The 18464-nt window shown below is 45.5% G+C and overlaps 1 protein-coding gene across 3 annotated transcripts; it reads right to left on the reverse strand.

The window, feature by feature from the left end:
* Window positions 1–114: 114 nt before the first annotated feature.
* On the reverse strand, window positions 115–15982 carry atg4b (autophagy related 4B, cysteine peptidase). Of its 3 annotated transcripts, none has more exons than XM_080506026.1 (13): window positions 15945–15982; window positions 10051–10152; window positions 9894–9965; window positions 9375–9473; window positions 9165–9266; window positions 8992–9064; window positions 8823–8902; window positions 7704–7900; window positions 3996–4074; window positions 3766–3911; window positions 538–594; window positions 330–423; window positions 115–255 (listed from the first exon to the last, which is right to left on the reverse strand). In XM_080506026.1, exons 1-13 carry the CDS (start codon window positions 15952–15954, stop codon window positions 182–184), a joined length of 1185 nt encoding a protein of 394 aa, XP_080362152.1. In that variant the 5' UTR covers window positions 15955–15982; the 3' UTR covers window positions 115–181. The 3 variants fall into 3 exon arrangements, 2 of the variants coding, with proteins under 2 accessions (XP_080362152.1, XP_080362153.1); XM_080506027.1 differs by lacking the exon at window positions 15945–15982 and adding an exon at window positions 15810–15832; XR_013936845.1 differs by having other exon boundaries at window positions 212–255; window positions 538–580.
* Between the last annotated feature and the right edge of the window lie 2482 nt (window positions 15983–18464).

Below are 18464 nucleotides of genomic sequence, written 5' to 3' on the forward strand. Positions count from 1 at the left end.
CATCATTCAGAGGCTGTTGGAGAAGATTGTGTGCTAGAAAAGACACATGGTGGGAGCTGGACGGGCTCAAGGGGTCTCCGCTGAAATGTTCATCCCCTCCGGTTTCTCTTCTGATACAGAGAAGAGACGCAATCCTTCGCCCACCGCCGAGTACAGTAAAAATTATTGTTCGTTACGTCCCTCACAGGGAAAGGATCTCAAACTCCTCATCCTCTGAGTCAAAGAACCGCTCCAACCTGTCAGAGTCTGAGAAATCTGCAAAGGACGAGGAAAAACATTAACAACTGAGGCTTTTGGGTTTTTAAACAAGAAACGAGACGTGGACTTACCAGGAGTAAGGTTTAGGGCGTCCACGCTCACCATGTGAGAGGGTTGGCTGTCTACCAGTTCAAACATGGGCAGCCCGCCTCTGTTGCATGACAACTGGAGAAAGAGAAATATTAATCTATTATTTTATCAGGAACAACTTCACTGAAAACAAAGTGATGCTTTCTTTTCACACAAGAGACATCAGGGGAGGAAGAGACGGTGACATACCCTTCTGATGCGCATACACCAGTCGTCAAACTCGTCCTCCGTTCTGCAGAAGAAGCCCTGGTAGACACCAGAAAGCAATCAGCTATAATACATTTATTTCAGGGTGCTTTTCTTGGCACTCAAGGACACTGCAATCAGTCAAAACATCATTAAAAACAACACAAGACAATTTGCATCATATGGAACAAGCAGGTCTGAACAGACGAGTTGTGAGTTGTGATGTGAAGTGGGGGAATGAGTTCCAGAGGCTCTGCTCCTCATGGTGGTGAGACGGGCGGAGGTGAAAGACAGGTGGATGGAGGGAGAGGATCTGAGAGAACGGGAGGGAGTGAAAACATGGAGGACATCAGGCAGATACAGGGGGCAGGTTGTACATGAAGCTGGAGGACTGGGGTGATGTGGTGGGTGGAGCTGATGGAGGACTGGAGTGATGTGGTGGGTGGAGCTGATGACTGGAGTGATGTGGTGGGTGGAGGAGCTGCTAGAGGACTGGAGTGATGTGGTGGGTGGAGCTGATGGAGGACTGGAGTGATGTGGTGGGTGGAGCTGATGGAGGACTGGAGTGATGTGGTGGGTGGAGCTGATGACTGGAGTGATGTGGTGAGTGGAGCTGATGGAGGACTGGAGTGATGTGGTGGGTGGAGGAGCTGCTGGAGGACTGGAGTGATGTGGTGGGTGGAGGAGCTGCTGGAGGACTGGAGTGATGTGGTGGGTGGAGGAGCTGCTGGAGGACTGGAGTGATGTGGTGGGTGGAGCTGATGACTGGAGTGATGTGGTGGGTGGAGCTGATGGAGGACTGGAGTGATGTGGTGGGTGGAGCTGATGACTGGAGTGATGTGGTGGGTGGAGCTGATGGAGGACTGGAGTGATGTGGTGGGTGGAGCTGATGACTGGAGTGATGTGGTGGGTGGAGCTGATGGAGGACTGGAGTGATGTGGTGGGTGGAGCTGATGACTGGAGTGATGTGGTGGGTGGAGCTGATGGAGGACTGGAGTGATGTGGTGGGTGGAGGAGCTGCTGGAGGACTGGAGTGATGTGGTGGGTGGAGCTGCTGGAGGACTGGAGTGATGTGGTGGGTGGAGGAGCTGCTGGAGGACTGGAGTGATGTGGTGGGTGGAGGAGCTGCTGGAGGACTGGAGTGATGTGGTGGGTGGAGCTGATGACTGGAGTGATGTGGTGGGTGGAGCTGATGGAGGACTGGAGTGATGTGGTGGGTGGAGCTGATGACTGGAGTGATGTGGTGGGTGGAGCTGATGGAGGACTGGAGTGATGTGGTGGGTGGAGCTGATGACTGGAGTGATGTGGTGGGTGGAGCTGATGGAGGACTGGAGTGATGTGGTGGGTGGAGGAGCTGCTGGAGGACTGGAGTGATGTGGTGGGTGGAGCTGCTGGAGGACTGGAGTGATGTGGTGGGTGGTGGAGCTGCTGGAGGACTGGAGTGATGTGGTGGGTGGAGCTGATGACTGGAGTGATGTGGTGGGTGGTGGAGCTGATGAGGACTGGAGTGATGTGGTGGGTGGAGGAGCTGCTAGAGGACTGGAGTGATGTGGTGGGTGGAGCTGCTGGAGGACTGGAGTGATGTGGTGGGTGGAGGAGCTGCTGGAGGACTGAAGTGATGTGGTGGGTGGAGGAGCTGATGACTGGAGTGATGTGGTGGGTGGTGGAGCTGATGGAGGACTGAAGTGCTGTGGTGGGTGGAGCTGATGAGGACTGGAGTGATGTGGTGGGTGGAGGAGCTGCTGGAGGACTGGAGTGATGTGGTGGGTGGAGCTGATGACTGGAGTGATGTGGTGGGTGGAGGAGCTGCTGGAGGACTGAAGTGATGTGGTGGGTGGAGGAGCTGCTGGAGGACTGGAGTGATGTGGTGGGTGGAGGAGCTGATGACTGGAGTGATGTGGTGGGTGGAGGAGCTGATGGAGGACTGGAGTGATGTGGTGGGTGGAGGAGCTGCTGGAGGACTGGAGTGATGTGGTGGGTGGAGGAGCTGATGGAGGACTGGAGTGATGTGGTGGGTGGAGGAGCTGATGAGGACTGGAGTGATGTGGTGGGTGGAGGAGCTGATGAGGACTGGAGTGATGTGGTGGGTGGAGGAGCTGCTGGAGGACTGGAGTGATGTGTTGGGTGGAGGAGCTGCTGGAGGACTGGAGTGATGTGTTGGGTGGAGGAGCTGCTGGAGGACTGGAGTGATGTGTTGGGTGGAGGAGCTGAGATTGAAAACAATCTTTTAAAGTGATGGTGCTTGGTAAGGCCTTAAATACATCTGAGAAAAGAGTAAAGTGTAAAGAATCCACCTGGTCGTGTAAACGTCTTTCCCACTAGTACCTACTTGACTTGCTTTGCTTCACCTCGGTCGTTTTCCATGACAATGTATTGTCACCGCCGTGGGCGGAGTCATCTGAGCTTTTTCCTGTTGTGTACAACTAATCACCCCGATATGATGTGGAACGAATGTGCATTGGATATCAGCTTAAATAATATATTAAATAGTATATATTTTTATACGTTTATTAATAATATTACAAAATGTGGATTGTTCCGATAAGTGCTTCACTGTTAGGTGTTCCAGTTTCACTGGTGCCGCTGTTAACTGGTGACTTCAGCCACTCGCCGTTCGCAGCAGCTGATGTCAAAATAAGACAAACAAACGCTAAGATACTTTAAACTTTAATGGAAATGCGGTTAAATGGCGTTCGCCAGGACAGCTACAGATTTTAGTGGGGTTTTTAACATCTGCTGTGAAAAGGGGACACTCCAAGAAGCCGGCCACCAGTTAACAGGGAAACCAGTTAATCCAGAACACCGTGGCTGGGAAACCTCCCGATACTCGTAGCAGGTCAGTACGTGGAGTTCCCTCTAAATCTGCTGGTCGCCGCGAGACAAAGAAACTTTTACACATCGTCCTTTGCACCACGGGGTATATTTTTGTGCAAATGTCTCTGTGAGCGCTTTTGTTGTGATCGGGTTTAAAAATAGCGGGGTGAGTGAGCCGCCTTCTGACTCATCTATGTTGTGACCCGCCGGCCAATCAACGGCCTGCCATGTGTCAACGTCACATTTTCAACTTGCATGAGCTGGTTTGGGACCTTGGCTGTGCAGGAACCACAAAAGTACCTGGCAGCAGGACTAACATAGTGGGAAAGCGTCAACAGTGAGTAGAGTCCAGTAGAGTAAGGCCGAAGAGGAAGTAGTGGAAAAGCCCCATTAGTTTGCTGTGCGGGACACTCCTACCGCTGCGATCGACGGGTCCAGTTCACAGATGTGCATGCGGCAGGGCGGGTGCTGACAGTGGTACGTGTCGTCGGGGACCTGTCCGTCGTCACACGGCTCCACCGCCGGCTGTGTGGTGTGTGGGTCTAAATAGATGAGCTCCTCTCCTGGGGAACACAAAGACACGCGTCTTGATGAAGTGGACACAAGCTGCATTGCAAATGCAAGCTGAGCACAGAGGAGCAACTTACCGACATAACCGATGAAGTAGTGGGCGCTGTTGGGCTTTCCGCCAATAACCCCGAGGGACTGAGGCAACATGAAGCATTGCTGTGAGAAGAGAGGACCGAGGTGTCAAAATGTTGGAACTGCATCTCCCAATGTAAAGTGCTGTGGTTGTAGAACAGGGGTCGGCAACCCGCGGCTCCGGAGCCTCATGTGGCTCTTTGGTCCCTCCACTGTGGCTCCTGGAGCCTCCGTCCCACTTCAGTTCATCCCGGGGGGGCGTAAGGAGGCAAAGCCACCCAGAGAGGGGCGTAAGGAGGCAAAGCCACCCAGAGAGGGACGTAAGGAGGCAGAGCCACCCAGAGAGGGACGTAAGGAGGCAAAGCCACCCAGAGAGGGACGTAAGGAGGCAAGGCCACCCAGAGAGGGACGTAAGGAGGCAAAGCCACCCAGAGAGGGACGTAAGGAGGCAAAGCCACCCAGAGAGGGACGTAAGGAGGCAAAGCCACCCAGAGAGGGACGTAAGGAGGCAGAGCCACCCAGAGAGGGACGTAAGGAGGCAGAGCCACCCAGAGAGGGACGTAAGGAGGCAAAGCCACCCAGAGAGGGACGTAAGGAGGCAAAGCCACCCAGAGAGGGACGTAAGGAGGCAAAGCCACCCAGAGAGGGACGTAAGGAGGCAGAGCCACCCAGAGAGGGACGTAAGGAGGCAGAGCCACCCAGAGAGGGACGTAAGGAGGCAAAGCCACCCAGAGAGGGACGTAAGGAGGCAAAGCCACCCAGAGAGGGACGTAAGGAGGCAAAGCCACCCAGAGAGGGACGTAAGGAGGCAAAGCCACCCAGAGAGGGACGTAAGGAGGCAGAGCCACCCAGAGAGGGACGTAAGGAGGCAAAGCCACCCAGAGAGGGACGTAAGGAGGCAAAGCCACCCAGAGAGGGACGTAAGGAGGCAAAGCCACCCAGAGAGGGACGTAAGGAGGCAAAGCCACCCAGAGAGGGACGTAAGGAGGCAAAGCCACCCAGAGAGGGACGTAAGGAGGCAAAGCCACCCAGAGAGGGACGTAAGGAGGCAAAGCCACCCAGAGAGGGACGTAAGGAGGCAAAGCCACCCAGAGAGGGACGTAAGGAGGCAAAGCCACCCAGAGAGGGACGTAAGGAGGCAAAGTCACCCAGAGAGGGACGTAAGGAGGCAAAGTCACCCATAGAGGGACGTAAGGAGGCAAAGCCACCCAGAGAGGGACGTAAGGAGGCAAAGCCACCCAGAGCTCAGTCCCGCTACAAAGAGTGGTCAAATGTAGGCGGGTTGTGAACGACGCAGCGATGTGACGTCATTACGCAACAATGAAGAACGTAGAATTGCAGCTCAACTGGTATCTGAAGCTGGGAGCTTCCTGTACCTTTCACAGTAAAAGCCGACAGTTCCAGGAGGTTCATTACAGACTTGTTGAGAGTGACGGAACATTCTAGTGAATTCCACAACAACTACAGGACATTAAAGACACACCATCACACTCATGGTTCTAACAATCCACATCTCCACATTTATCTTCCATTTTAATAATGTGTAGCAATAAAGGAGCTGAGAGCTGCAATGCATTGTGGGAGTTTCTGTTTGTGGTGTTTTAAATGTAATTATTGGGGGTTATGTTAGGTTTGTAGTGTTGGTAATAATTGTGTTGTGTTGTGTTTTTGTTGCTTAGTTCATGTAGTTTAGTTTATTAGTTGTAAGTTGTCAACCAGCAGTGAAGAAGGTTTTGTGTGTCGTGTCCTCCTGGCATGGTCTGCCTGTGGGACTGTTAAAATAAAATGCGTGTGGACCTTTGGGTGTTGTGTACGGAGCGAGACGGGTCCAAATGGCTCTTTGAGCATTAAAGGTTGCCGACCCCTGTTGTAGAGCGTATTATGTACCGTGGAGAGCTGCTGGTCCAGTGTCAGGCCCCGTTAACATGACAGGAGTGCTGGGGCCACTGGAAACCAAACGTTTTCACCCCAAAAAATGTGACTGTCTTTTAAACAGTGGAAACGCTGCCACTGCAGTGACTAGTTGTTCTGCACATGCTCAGTTGGTGGACAAGCAAGAAAGTTTTCCTCCAGAGTGTCGTGACTCTCAGTCCAGGTAGGGTCAGTTTTATTGTTGACAGTCATTGTAACAACACACGATTGTCTGTCTAAATGTTTATAGCGTCTTGTTCTCTGCGTGCATGTCTGTCGTTTGATTGCAGAAACAAATAACAGCACCCACTAGTGGCCCGACATAAAAACTACATCAGCATTACTGATGTAGTGGAATGGAAACGGACATTGTTTTCAAAACTTTGCAGAGTAAGCGTGAAACCTTTCTGAAACAAAAATGCAAAAACTATGTTTTCACTTGAAACACTGTTGTGTAAAAGGGGCCACGGGCAGAATAAGTTTCATTATCGTAGCTTTATTATTTCACACCTAACATCACCTAATTATTTAATGGTGTTCCTTCTGGCACAGAAGAAATTGTACGAAACTGTAATTTTCTTTAAAGAAATCCAGCTGAATGAATTTATGTGCCTTAAGATGTTGCCATCGTCCTTTTTATTTATTTATTTAATTTTACTTATTTGTTCATGTTATTTCATGCCATTTCACAATATATATATATATATATAATAATTTGTCATTCATACATGAACCAAGGGGAACAGAGAGAAGATTAATCTTGTGTTATCTGTTCCTATTAGCACTGTTCAACAAAATCAAATCAATTGGATTCCCCATCGGTGTGTTCTCTATAACCTTTCTTACTGATGATTCTAATTGCTCTTTTTTGCAACAGGACTAAGGGCTTAGTGGTCCTGGTAGAAGTATGACCTCAGACTTCAGCACAATAACTGAAATATGGGAGAATCGTTGAGAAATAAAGCATATTCAACAGGCTACAATCAAACAAATCTCTAACTTTATATAAAATGCTGATACTTTTGCTGATTTTTCTTTTTACATAATCAATATGAGCTTTCCAATTTAATTTTTCGTCTACAACAACACCTCGAAACTTAACTTCCTTGACTCTTTTTATGCTAACTCCATCAATTGTGAGTTTCACATGATCAATTTTGCTGTGATTACTGAAAATCATATAGTTTGTTTTGTCCCAATTTAAGGACAACTTATTTTCGATAAACCAATTTCTCCCTTTTAACATTTCTTCTTCAATTATTTCCGAAAGTTCCAACAAATTACTTCCCGATTGAAATATACTGGTGTCACTAATTGTTATGTAAAGAATTTTTTCATTGCTGCATTTCCATCATGTGGGAAGTTGAGGTTGTCCTCTTGTACCATGTTGACATACTGGGTCTTTGAGACACAAAGGTCAAACAAATGCAGACAGCTTTTGTTTTCTTTGTTTTCAGATCCCTTGAAAAGCTGTGAATGCCGACATCAGTTCCCTTGTTTCCTACCGAATGAAATTAAATGCAAATCCAGCATTTAACTTGAGCCTGCCATCATTAGAGGAAATCAAAACTGTTGATTCCTGCCTAGGAGACTGTTACTTTTTCAGACTCCACCTCACTATAGTACATCGAAAATTGCACCAGCGGTAACTTGTGATGGACGAGTTCTGTTAAATAGATATTAGTAGCCTAAAGCTGTCATTTGCGGAGAACAGTCAAAACAAAGCAAAAAACACACCAAAAGTGGCAGCGTCCATAAAGCCAGTAAAGATATGCAATGATGGTAGGTGTATGAGTGCTCACCTTGAGGGTTTCAATGTAAGCCTCATTGATATCGCTCAGGCCCAGCCTGAGGGGGATGAGCAGGACCAGAGGTTTCCAGAGGGCCGTCTCCTCCTCCGCCAGGGAGCACGCTCCCTCCAGGCAGCCGTTCAGCTCTCCCACTCCCTCTGCCACGCCACAGGCTCCGGCCACATCCAGCCAGGGCATACAAAGACGCTCTGCAGAGGAAAAGGCGATTGCAGCATTACTGCCACATGGAGTGACCATGCTATTTCTTCTTCTTTCGTTTTTAAGCTGCTACTTTGGACTGAAAGACGGCCCATTGAGTCGCTCTGGATTTCTGACCCCGTTTACACAGCAACATTGTGACAACAAAGTCTGTTTTCACAGAAACAACAGACATTAACCATGTAGTTTCATGTTGGTCCACTAGTTGGTGCTGTTGTTTGTTTTTATAATGAAACCACACACATGCTAACAGAGTGTATGGTTATAGACTATAAATAAAAATGGAGAACAGGACATTCATATGGACAGATGATCTAGTGGGATTGTCATTACAGTGGCTTTGGACTACAAAGTGAGTGCCAGGAGAATCTGTCATGACACTGTGGAGGAGACAGTAGCACAGTAGCAGCGTTTCCACTGTCTACATGGCGGCAGAGCTGAACACTTTGATAACGGTTTTTTCCACCCGTTTACACGGAGAAAGAGTTGGAGAGTTTTTGAAAATTCTACCCTGCGAATAGTTTTAAAAAAGTTCTGCCAAAGTTTTGCATTTTCACTTTTATAGAATGTTGTCGAGTAAATGGAGCCTTAGTAAAAAATATTAAGGTAACATATTTTGGATTATGGCTAATCTGACAAGTACAAAAACATTATATTAATGAAAGTCATAAAAGCTCCTCCTGGTCACCACTCTTAAGTCTTCCCTGAAGGACCAATAAGATTGAACTGAACTGCTAAACTATGTGAGCACAGTTCACTATTGAGAGTACTATATAAGTACTTCAATAATGCCAGAGGGAATTATTATTGTTAGATTAAATACAAGAAGTAAGGCGACGTTTCAACTGCTTATGCCACAAAAATCCAACAGGGAAAAGCGTTTAAATGAAGGTATTGCACAGCTGGACTCACTGATCTCTTCGATGACCACGGTGTTGTCCATTGCCACATGTACCACTAATCTGCTCCATGTGTCAAACACTGCCAGCTTCCTGGAAGCAAACACAATGAAGTATTAAATACTGTTACTAATGACAGAAAGATCAACAGGGCTCAACTCTCCTGCTATCTGGTAACGTACTTGAGAACCTGGGCGACTGTGTTTGGTCCGTACCACTGGCCAATAGGTTTTCCCTCTCCGACTCCCATTTGAGCTGCAACATTGGAGAACAAAACAGTTTGACACAAACTCCCAGTGAGATTCCACTGGTGAGCCTCTGATTTGATTGGAAGAGTCCAAATGTCACTTCTGACCAATTTGATGGATGGAATAATAGCTGTCTTTTTTGTCAATGAAGGCATTGAGAATGCTGATGTACTCTTCTCTTTGTTTCTGGTCTCGGGCCCATCTCCAGTCTGAAAACAAGCAGCCAGTGTTCAGGCCTGTGTGGAACAAGCTCCGTGTGGTACAGTGTGATCCTACCGCAGCAACGGCGCCACACAGTGCTCACAGTCTGTCTTTACCTCGGCCTACATGTCTGCACATCAACGCCTCGCCCAGGATCATCTGGCCGCACCGCAGCATGCAACCCCAGCCTGTGTCGGACGTTGGTCCAGTGCCCCCTATAACACACAACTTCTCATTTGAAACTCCAAGCAAAAACCAGAGCATCTCAGATTATGGGAGCAGAAGTAAAAACAAAACAAGAGCAATCAAGAGATTTCTGACCTCCGCCAAAGGTCGATATGGACACAGGGAAATGACACGTTCCAGATCAACTGCCTTTATTCATTTATTTAGTTATTTAGTGATTTTATCTCATAATTTGATATACTGCGAAATTAACAATTTCTATTGTGACAATTATTTTGATCCTGATCACCAGCAGAATTGAATGGTTTCTTCCTTTGATCAAAAGTGTACCAATCTTTTTGAAGATCTGCACATTAGTTTTTGAGCTATCTTGTTAACAGACAAATAAACACAGGTGATTTTATAACCTCCTTGTTATAACTCAAAACACAGTTGTTGGGATAACTTACCAATTGGAGGGAAGTTTTTTCTGTATGTGAACCACAGCCTTGAAGTGACATCTGATAGAATCTGATCTTTCTCTACATAAAGAAAAAAAACAACGCATTACATTACAACCATTAAATGTAGTAATGTGCTGCAGAGTTATGCATTTAAAAGTCCCACCTGTGAGTGCATTGTACTCTTTCCCCAAGACCCACACGGGCTCCAAGGTCTCAGGAAAATCTTCAAACTCTCCGAAGCGAAGTGTTTCGTATGTCAAAGTGGCTACAGAGAAAACCAGAGGACAGAGAGGGAGACACAGCTGCTGGTTATCACTGTGGTTCACAACAACTTCTTGCTGCACCTCATAAAAGTGAAGCTATCAGCCAGGATGGCAACAATTAGTCTGCTGTGGGGAATCGATCTGAAGAGCCGTCTTCCATAATTAGCCATGTTTAAGGTTTTAAAACTCATGATTCTTCTTTTGCATACATGCTAGCATTTTTCTGTGGACTGAATGAAGTGGACAATTCAGGGGAAGTGGACAAACATCACAGCTTGAATCCAGTGAAACATGACTGTCATCTGGCGTCACAAGATGGAAGCCTTGTTTTATCAATGATTAATTTGGTGGGTCCCACAACACTGGAACTTCTCTGGCCAACGCCACACACCATATAAACTTAGCCAATGTGCCATGTGGCGATCACAGCCAGAACAACATTGGCACATTCATTAAACCAGCTCTATTTAGACAAGCTCATGGTGGCGATGATGCTGATGCTTCTTTTCCAAGCACCTGAACGACCTGAGATAGTAACTGGTAGATTCTCTCAAAACAACCTAGGGCCCGTTTACACAACAACATTTTGAAGTGACAATATTGCATTTTGGGCTCTGTTTACATCACAATGGTGCTTTGGAGCCACGGAAGATGCTACTTTCCAGAAATGCTACGACACCATCATTGTGTAAATTGGACAAAAATGCAACAAACTGAAAATGCGAAGAGTCCGAAACACTGCCCTTGCAGATGTGCACCACTGGCAGAGTAAACAGTTTATAAGAATAACGTGTATGTCACGACTCCCAGTCCTTGTTCTCCTGGGACTTGGTAGTTTTATTTTGACAGTCACCATAATAACAATCCATTAGAATGTGTATGCACTCACCAATGTAATTATTGATAGCGTTGTAGTTTCGGAGCATATGTGTGTATGGTTTCATTACAAAAACCACCAACCACAGCCACTAGTGACTCAGCATGACAATTACATTGTTTTCAGCGTTTATGCCGTTTCAATAGAAACAAACCTTTTTTCAACATGTTGTGGTGTAAAAGAGAAACTTCTCTGAAACAAAAATGCTAATTTATGCTATTTCCCTTGGAACGTTGTCGTGTAAACAGGGTCTTGGTTTCAGAAAAGTTTCATTTTAAAAAACAACCACCATACAATCGCAAATGCCAGAAATACTGAAAATACTGTCGTCTGCATGCCACGCCATAATTTGGTGACATGTTTTTGCAATAAGTCACACACATGCATGCAGAGAAGAGTACGATGTAGATGTTTTGTTTTCCAGCTGTGTATATTCATCGTATGGATCCAGTATATCTGGTGTATTTAAAAAAAGTCTCTACATGTGATCCAGATGAAGGTATCACTATTTAAAAAAACAAAAGTGCTGTGAGGCTGAATAGAGCAGGCGGCACAAACATTCCTGAAACCTTCCTCATTATTGTCTTCAAGCGACTTGCACATGTGCAGAAAGAATCATTTGCTCCAAGTGTAGAGGGCATCCCTGTTTACACACAAACTCGCTGTAATGAATACAAATGGCCAAAAATGCAATGAAAGTTTCCAGTTTTCACTTGAAAATATCATCTTGCAAACAGAGCTTGGGGCTCTGTCCATACGTTTCCAGTTTCCCTTGCAGTGAGACAGCTGACCTTGCTTCAAACGTTCTACCTCCCACATCTACTGGCTGCACACTGACTGGCCACATGTGCTGTTCAACATCTGCCCTCATGTCTGCACACATCAGCAGTTTTCTCCTTTTGTAAGCATGTTGATTTACCAAAGTAAAAAGGTCTTGCAGATACAACAGCTGCTTGTTTGCAGCGCTTTGGACTCAGAAACAAACTACCTGAGAATAAAAATGAACAAAGAAGAAGAAAACCGGAACTTTGGCCAGAAATGAAAACGGAAATCTATCCTATTCAAACTGTTTGTTCATACAAAATAAGGGTTGTTTTTCACCAGAAGCTGCCCAATGAATGACGTTGCAGTACCAAATAAGGAAAGTACACAGTGTAATGCTTTTTGTATAGGAAAAAAAAAAGAAAAAAACAAGCCAACAGCGATAGTCTGAGAAAGCCGAGGTAAACAAAGTAAAAGGCCTTGTGGCCAAACATGGAGTAAGTAGACGCACTAATCGACACACGGTCAGATGACTGTATACAACACGATGCATGTAGCCACCCACAAGAGCAACCATCATTTAAATTGGGTATCAAGCGGGCTGAATAGATTCAATTCCAGATTCTCTTCTTCAATTTTTACTTTTAATTCATGGTCAGTGTTTATTTGAGGAAAGAGCGACCCAAATGAGCAGCTGGTGTAATTACATGAACCTGTGGCAGTGGTTTGTTCTGCTTTCAGAGTGCAGTGAGAGAGTAAACCAAACCAATGTAGGTGTGAGTCTTTTTAGCATTCCTCGGCCAATTGAACAGTGTGTGTGAACTATCCTGGTGTGAAAGCACCAAAAGTTTTCCCAAGGAACTATCAGCTACATGAAATCATCTACGTGTTTACTGACAGGCCATGACACTATCTCAGGGCTCAAAGTATAATGAAATATTTCTTGAGGGATGACAAACTTCCCTCCTAAATCCTAAATCAGCTTGCATTTCTAAAAGTACCTTCCAGGTGGCCATAAACTAAACTATCCTTCTTACTACTGAATCCACCTGTCTTTGTCTCCAGCTACTACATGCAGATCAAATTTTAATACTAGCTTATGCCTCCACGTATTACAGCCTTGTTTCAAACCAACCTTCCAGCCATTGCAGTACTTTGTTGACACAATGTTCATGATGGGTTCCAATTTACTCAAAGTGTTAGGTTCTGGGATACTGACAGGGAACCTTCTTCGACTCTCCTCCATACCCCACCGGTCACTCCAACTCTTGCTTGAGCCTCTGCACCTCTAACAACCTCCTGCTTTCTACGTACCTGTTCATTCTCAGACTTCCTTAAGCTGAGCTCCAGACCAAACATCCTCACCTACAATCTCTGAGCTGCTTCTGCCATCTGGGGTGTCACTTCCTCCCCGTGGTTGTTGGACTTAGAACCACACTCCTAAATACCATATCTTAATCCTAGATAACAACGGCTCTGTCCGAACAGTGATATACTAAAACTCTTCTCTTAAACTAGATATTGATAGTAGATGAAATGTGCCTTTCCATACAACACCACAGTACCTAAGACAACTAGGTAAATGTAAATATTATACAAACAACATAATATATCAGCTAACAATCATTCTGATCACATAAACTGCAAGCACCACAATTTCAACTTTCCTGGTAGAGCCAATCGATTTCATCGAACACTTCAGTTAGTTACTTTGTAATCTTTCTCAAACAGCACAAGCTGTTGACCACCATTCAGGTCCACATCACACCACCGACATAACTCTTCAGTGACTTTAGTGGAAAACAGCAACTTGGCAAACATTTGTTATGAGGTTGTAACATAATTTACTCTCCACAAACAATGTCCTACTTTGGTTAAAAAGGTTAATAACACTAACCTGCTTAAAAAAAATTGTTTTACATGTAAACAGTACAATTATTTAGTATTATTAGTTGACACTGGACCGTGTTAATATGCTAAACCATGATCAGATCTACACTGTAGACCTCAAACATACAACCCAGATCACAGTGTTGACTCTGATATATTTAACATTATTTATTAATTAAAAAAACTGTTTCACAGCTAGTAAATATAGCAGTTGATATCAAAATATGAGTCTATCACAAGTAGACTCTCCTGAAAATGTAAAAATGTGAAATGTACCCCAAATAGTATTCAAACAATACAGAAATTAATCAAGACACACATCAAAATGGCCCAAATGAAAACAGTTACCTACCCCCAATTCCAAAGAAGTTGTGAATAGAAACATATGCAATGACTTGTTTCATTTAAAATGGAACAGAAACAATATAACAGAAGTTGAAACTGAGACAGTTCACAATTTCTTTTGGAATTTGATAGTAGTGAAACATATTGAAAAAGTTTGGACTCTTTTTTTAACGTGTGCCTTCGCATGTTATGTGTAGGTAAAGGTAAAGGTAGGTGTAATAGTAAAGGTGTGCATAATGAAGAGAGCAGCTGCTGGAAATTCAGGGGAAGAATGTCACCCCATTCTTGTTTGACTTTTGAATTCTAGTCACTCAACAGTCCTTCACTGACGGACTCCTTTACGTTTCTTTTTTTTTTTTTTAACAACTTGTCATACATTCTGATGGTGGAAGATGTGCACTGCAGACAGGACACTTGAACATGTAGACTCTTCTACTGAGAAACCATACTGTTGTGGTGGATGCAATATGTGGTGTAACATTCTCTCAGCTTCCTCCCGATTCTCTTGAAGCCTTTCGGGATATTTTGTTTCCTGCATATTGGTAAACTTCTGGCTAATTTTACATCTGAGAGACTGTACTCTGAAACGATCATACGGTTTTGTTTATAAGTCTGTTTTTTCAGCCTCTTGTAACTCCTGCCCACATTTCTCAAGTCATGTTGCTGCCATCAAATTCAAAATCAGTGAATATTATCTATGTGGTAAAATATGTCAATTTCAACTTTTGAGGCAATGCTGTGTTTTACTGGGAGTGAAATATGAGATATTTTGATTTCTGTACATTTATAAGCCTTTTCCATCATGACACCGCAGTGCTTTTGAAATTGTGGTGTTTTACAGTATAGTTATTAATATCTGAAGTCTAAAATCTCAAGCAAACGAGATGCGATATGATCAACACTGAACTGCTGTGATAATCCTGGAGCTGATTTAAAAGGCTGGAGATATTCATGAGATTCGGGGATTTCATAACAGATAGAAACAGTGCATGGCTAAACTGATAAATTACTGTGGATGGGAACAAACATCCAAACTGTTCCAGAGTTCAGCAATCTCGCTAATGGACTGTTTGCACACATTTCACTGCAGTTGGGAAAAACTGGGCCCAGAGCCAAATGTAAAGTTAGACACAACAGTAATGGGTGCCATTAAAAGATTCAGTTCCTCTTCAGACGGTCAGAACAGCCTGATCATATCCGTGAAAACAACAGATTGTATTGGTGGAAAAGAAAAGAGGGTTGCTGTGCCAAAACAAAACCTTTTTTCTTTTCCAGATCATTACATGCAGCCAGCTTTGACACAAAGCTGACGTTTACAGGAGGGTGTGAGGCCAAATGCAACAGGACGCCCGTGGATCTTACATGCTTAACATATTATTTGTCACAGCTGATCTCGGTCCCAGTGTTGGGAAATGTGTTGACGGTGACAGTGCAGACTGGTTATTCTCATTCTGGGCGTTAGCACAAACAGACGCGAGAACACTGACTGGCTGACTGACTGACTGACTGACTGACTGACTGACACACACACACACACACACACACACACACACATTTGGACTTTTCACCAAACACACCGACAGTGACACAACAGACAGCCAGACACCGTGTGTGTGTTCACACGGCAACACCGGGAGCTGTCAGAGTGAGGGAACCCCCGCAACCTTTAAAAAAAAAAACCACCAACAGCTGGCTAACGTGAGGTTAGCATTTAGCTATGGTCATTACTTTAGCATGCTAACGTCACCGAGGTTACAAAGCAGCGAGTGTCTGTGCGGCACTGACAGTCCCGTCAGCACACAGCGACCGGATTCACCACCTGCTGGAGAAACGGGCCCGACTGTGGTTCTCGGCAGCAAGACACTGCTGCTAAAATAGAAATATTAAATCAATTTCACTCTATAAAAAGCCCTGGCTTACCTGCACCCATCCCGACGGTCTGCACCCTATCTTGTTTGTTGTTCTCTGCACACTGACACGCTGGACCAATAGAAACACAGTCCCACTGTGGAATCCGGAAGTGGGCGGGGCTACTATGATGACGTACGACACCATATATTTATAAAAAATAGACAGCTTGATGACTGACTATTATTTACTTAATTAAAGTTATCGCAACTCGCTGAACGTAAACCGATTTTCACGTGGTTCAATCTGTAATAATTATACGGTGAAAAATCACTATATTCTGACTTTTATGGAGGTATTATTGGTGAAAAAGGTTTGAGCACTTGTAAAAGTGGGATTTGTCGTTGTGTACTGTGAGTTGTGTACTTACTCACTACAAATACAACTCCACACTTACATATTCACAAATCCTTAATTACAGGTGCACAAATACAAGTTTAAGTCACAGATTTGAAAAAAAACGGCATATTTTTCTTGCAATTGTTGCAGTAAGTCTGGTGAAAAACACATTTGTGCATCTGCATCAATGTGAAGTTGATACAGGTGCACAGTTCTCCACGAGTCACACATCACGGCTCAGCTGAGTTACCAGGGGGGTATTGCACAAAAGTCGGATAAATCAATCCAGGAAAAAGGAGAATGCGCGGCCAGGTTAAGTCTGGTCGGCGCAATCTTGGATAATTTGGTTGCACCTTTGCCGATGCAGGATAAAGAGACGAGGTTTAATCAAGCCTGGTGTGGATGTTTGAGATGAGTGCAAGCTCACGGTGTCCTCAAGAAGACCCATGAATTCGATCACAGAATCACTGATGGAAACATGGATCACGGACGTGCAGCTTCATTTACACCTGCCGAGCAACTGCTGCTTCTGCAGCAGTATGAAGAAATGAAACACCAGCGCTGTTCGAAAGGAGAGAAAGGCTGGCGATTATAGCTGACCGTCTTAATGCTTAAGTAACCCAAACATGGAGAATTCATAAAGTGAACTTATAGAGCGTTGATCAGTTATATAAATCACTGATTATTAGATTTCCCCCACCCCATTTTTTTTTCAGTTCCTCATAGAACAGCATGCTACCTACTAGTTCAGTGTTTTTCAACCACTGTGCCGCGGCACACAGGTGTTCCTCGAGATACAGTCACGTGTGCTGTGGGAAACTATCCAATTTCACATTTTCTCTAAGAAAACATTTACTCTCACAGTAGTGATGATCCAATTTGAACGAATCGTTCAATACCCACGAGTTACGAATTACTGAACGGTGACTCACGAGTTTTCACGTTCATTAACTCGTTCACTGAGTCATTCTTGCTACAGCCTCCAGCTGCAGAGAGGAAAATATGTGTCTCAGTTCTGCAGCTCGTCTAACTCCATTACTCACTTTAGTCGCCCTGTGAGAAAAGCAGCTGTAACTCTAACCCTAACCTGTTACATACCACCGTGACCGTGTTTATGTGGGTGTGTCACAACAGTGACGTGTACCTGTCTTTGCTGTTTGTAAAAAGCCCGCGCTCCTGATGGATGCTGGGAAAAGTAGTTTAGTTAAATAAAGCCGTTGTTCGAAGGCACACAGTCGTGGTCCTCCTACTTAAAACATAATATTGGTGACGAGGATGGAGTTTTTTCCACTTTCACCACTTTCTGCATTCCTCGCTTTGCCGGGCGAGCCGCCGATCCCGTGGCCCCGCTGGTTTGAGTCTTTTCAAACTTTTATCGCCGCCGCCGGGTTAGCTGATGCTAGCGACGCTAGGCTAACGGCTCTGCTCATTCACAACCTGGGAAACGAGGGACAGCGTATTTTCCGCACGCTTGGACCCGTGGACAAGTATCAGGACTGTGTCGCCTTACTGGCTGGACATTTCGCTGCTCCACAGAGCGTCATTGTCCGCCGGATCTTCTTCAGACAGCGCCGACAGCGACCCGGTGAGCCCGTACACCAATACGTCATGGACCTCCGCTGTTTGGCCAGTGTCTGCAAATTTGGAGCCTTGGAAGACGAGTTTATTCGGGATCAGCTAGCCGAACACATAGCGGATCACAAATTACGTGAGAGACTGCTTATGGCACCGGATGATACGACTCTGTCTCAGGCAGTGGACATGGCTTTTCAGCTCCAGTCGGCTGCTCAGCTGACATCGCGGCTAGCGGCTACAAACGCCCCTTCCTATTCTGCTCCGCTGGCACAGACCGTGGCCCTAGCAGCTCAGGATCCCGGCCCCACTTATCCTCACAACGAGTTCGAGGTTAACGTCGCGGGACACCAGGATACCTCACCACGCCGGCCATGTGGAAACTGTGGCTCGTTTTCCCACACCACACGAGCACAGGTCTGTCCAGCCACGGGACAGAGATGTCAGCGGTGCGGTAAGCTCAATCACTTTGCTAAAGTGTGCCGCTCTGCACCTTCTACTACAAGAACCCAGCGCCGCTCATCCCGCCCATCAAGCCCAACCACCATTCACTCAGTGGGCGCCAACAACAAGCCCTTCACCTGGTGCACGGTGGAGCTGGATGATGTGTGTTTACCACTA

The sequence above is a fragment of the Blennius ocellaris genome, assembly GCF_963422515.1.
Source record: "Blennius ocellaris genome assembly, chromosome: 12".
Classification (NCBI taxonomy): Eukaryota; Metazoa; Chordata; class Actinopteri; order Blenniiformes; family Blenniidae; genus Blennius; species Blennius ocellaris.